The sequence below is a fragment of the Myotis davidii genome, unplaced genomic scaffold, assembly GCF_000327345.1.
Source record: "Myotis davidii unplaced genomic scaffold, ASM32734v1 scaffold1121, whole genome shotgun sequence".
NCBI classification, from domain to species: Eukaryota; Metazoa; Chordata; class Mammalia; order Chiroptera; family Vespertilionidae; genus Myotis; species Myotis davidii.
In genome coordinates, this window is record NW_006291439.1 from 270,641 (window position 1) to 273,134 (window position 2,494).

The 2,494-nt window shown below is 53.2% G+C and overlaps 1 protein-coding gene across 1 annotated transcript; it reads left to right on the forward strand.

Annotated features, from left to right (window-relative positions):
• Positions 1-961: 961 nt before the first annotated feature.
• Positions 962-1,902, forward strand: LOC102774865 (MARCKS-related protein-like; the record flags this gene model as incomplete). Its single annotated transcript, XM_015564590.1, is given in 1 exon segment — positions 962-1,902. A coding segment is annotated over 1 exon segment (546 nt), but the record flags the coding sequence as incomplete, so codon positions are not given.
• Positions 1,903-2,494: the final 592 nt, after the last annotated feature.

Genomic DNA, 2,494 nt, shown 5'->3' on the forward strand with positions numbered 1-2,494 from the left:
AGCGGGCCTAAGCTATTAGTCGGATATCCTTAGTGCTGACAAGGAGGCAGGAGAGGCTCCTGACACCACCACTGTGCTTACAGCCTTCAGCCTGGCTTGTGGCTTAGTGGAGCTCCCCCTGTGGGAGCGCACAGAGCACTAGGGGGCAGCTCCTGCATTAAGCGTCTGCCCCCTGGTGGTCAGTGCACATCATAGCAACTGGTCGTTCCCACATTAGGGTCAATTTGCATATTATCCTTTTATTATATAGAATAGAGGCCCGGTGCACAAAAATCTGTGCACTCGGGGAGGGTCCCTCAGCCCGCCTGTGCCCTCTCACAGTCTGGGACCCCTCAGGGGATGACCACCTGCTGGTTTAGGCCCGCTCCCCGGCAGTCAGACATCCCTCCGGCCGCCCGGGAGCCCTCTGGGGATTTGCATATTACCCTTTTATTAGAATAGATCATGGTCTGGTGCATGGGTAGGGGCCAGCGGGTTTGCCCCAAAGGGGGCCTCAGGCCAGGGTGGGGGTCCCGCTGGGGTGCTTGGCCAGCCTTGGTGAGGGGCTGATGGCTGTTTTCAGGCTACCTGAACCCCCTTCAGGGTGGGGGTCCCCACTGGGGTGCCTGGCCAGCCTGGGTGAGGGGCTGAGTGCCGTTTTCAGACTGACCAAGCCCCCTGGCGACTGAAGCTCCAGCCTTTCCTTTTTTTGTTTTGTTTTTTTATTTGCTCCAGCTCCGTGGCAATGGCAACTGGAAGCAGGTATCTGGGGTTTATTTACCTTCTATATTCTTCCATCGCAGGGGCAAGCAAGCCTCCTGCTTGCTCCAGCTCTGTGGCCACGGCCTGCTGAAAGCACATATCTGGGGTTTATTTACCTTCTATAATTGAAACTTTGTTGCTTTGTGTGTAGCTCAGAGCCGGGCTGCTCGCTCCAGCTCCATGGCTGCCGGCCGCCATCTTTGTTGGCAGTTAATAGGAGGCAGCAGGCGCTTCCCCCGCGAAGGCCAGCGGACAGGAGAATGGCCATGTGAAAAGCATGGAGACTTGTCCCCCAGGGTGAAGGGGAGTCGTCCCCTGTGAACGAACAGAGGAGGCAGCCGCGGCCACTGGTGATGCCATTGAGCCAGCACCCGCTAGCCAGGGAGCTGAGGCCAAGGGGGAGGTACCCCCCAAGGAGACCCCCAAGAAGAAGAAGAAATTCTCTTTCAAGAAGCCTTTCAAATTGAGTGGCCTCTCCTTCAAGAGAAATCGCAAGGAGGGTGGGGGTGAATCGTCTGCCTCCTCACCCACAGAGGAAGAGCAGGAGCAGGGGGAGATCGGTGCCTGCAGCGAGGAAGGCACTGCCCAGGAAGGGAAGGCTGTCGCCACCCCCGAGAGCCAGGAGCCCCAGGCCAAGGGGGCAGAGGCTAGCGCTGCCTCCAAGGGCGGAGACACAGAAGAGGAGGCAGGGCCCCAGGCTGCAGAGCTGTCCACGCCCTCGGGGCCAGAGAGTGGCCCTACACCTGCCCGCGAGCAGAATGAGTAGCTGGGTTGGGACAGGTGGGTGATCTCTAAGCTGCAAAAACTGTGCTGTCCTTGTGAGGTCACTGCCTGGACCTGGTGCCCTGGCTGCCTTCCTGTGCCCAGAAAGGAAGGGGCTGCTGCCCCCTCCCAGCCACGTTCCCTTTCCTCCTTTCCCTCCTGTGGATTCTCCCATCACCCACCTGGTCTTCCTCTTAAGGCCAGTTGAAGATGGTTTCCCAAGTTAGGTTAGTGATGTGAAATGCTCCTGCCCCTGTCCCTACCTCTTTCCCCGTCCCCACCCCTACATAAGGCAATTGCTGTTTTCCTCCCCAATTCTTTTCCAAGTAGGTTTTGTTTACTCCCCAAATCCCTGAGCCAGATGTGGGGTGCCTACACTCCTAACCCCTGAGTGTCCAGCCTTCCCTGTTTTCAGTCTCCTGCTGAGCCTAGTGGCACCTGGGCTAGGGGAGGACACTGCCCTGTCCAGGTTTTTATAAATGTCTTACTCAAGTTCAAACCTCCAGCTTGCGAATCAACTGTGTCTCTTTTTTGACTTGGTAAGCAAGCATTAGGCTTTGGGGTGGGGGAGGTCTGTAATGTGAAACAACTTCTTTTCTTTCCCCTGCCATTGTTGTAAATAACTTTTAATGGCCAAACCCCAGATTTGTACTTTTTTTTTGTCTAACTTCTAAAACCATTCTCTTCCACCTGGTTTTACTGTAACATTTGGAAAAGGAATAAATGTTGTCCCTTTAAAAAAAATTAAATTGTATAATCTTAAAAGTGAATAAATTACATTGAAACCAAAGGAAATACATTCTCTAAATTCATCACTCCTCAATTATTTACTACACTTTACTGTTCTGACTCTTGACATTATTTATATCTTTTGGGTCTTTCTGGTAGAATATAATAGTGTATTACTGGATGTTTCTCTTCAGCTCTGCACTTAGTGGCATCACATTAGCCTTGGATGGAGAATTTATGCCACAGAAATTGGCCGATATTA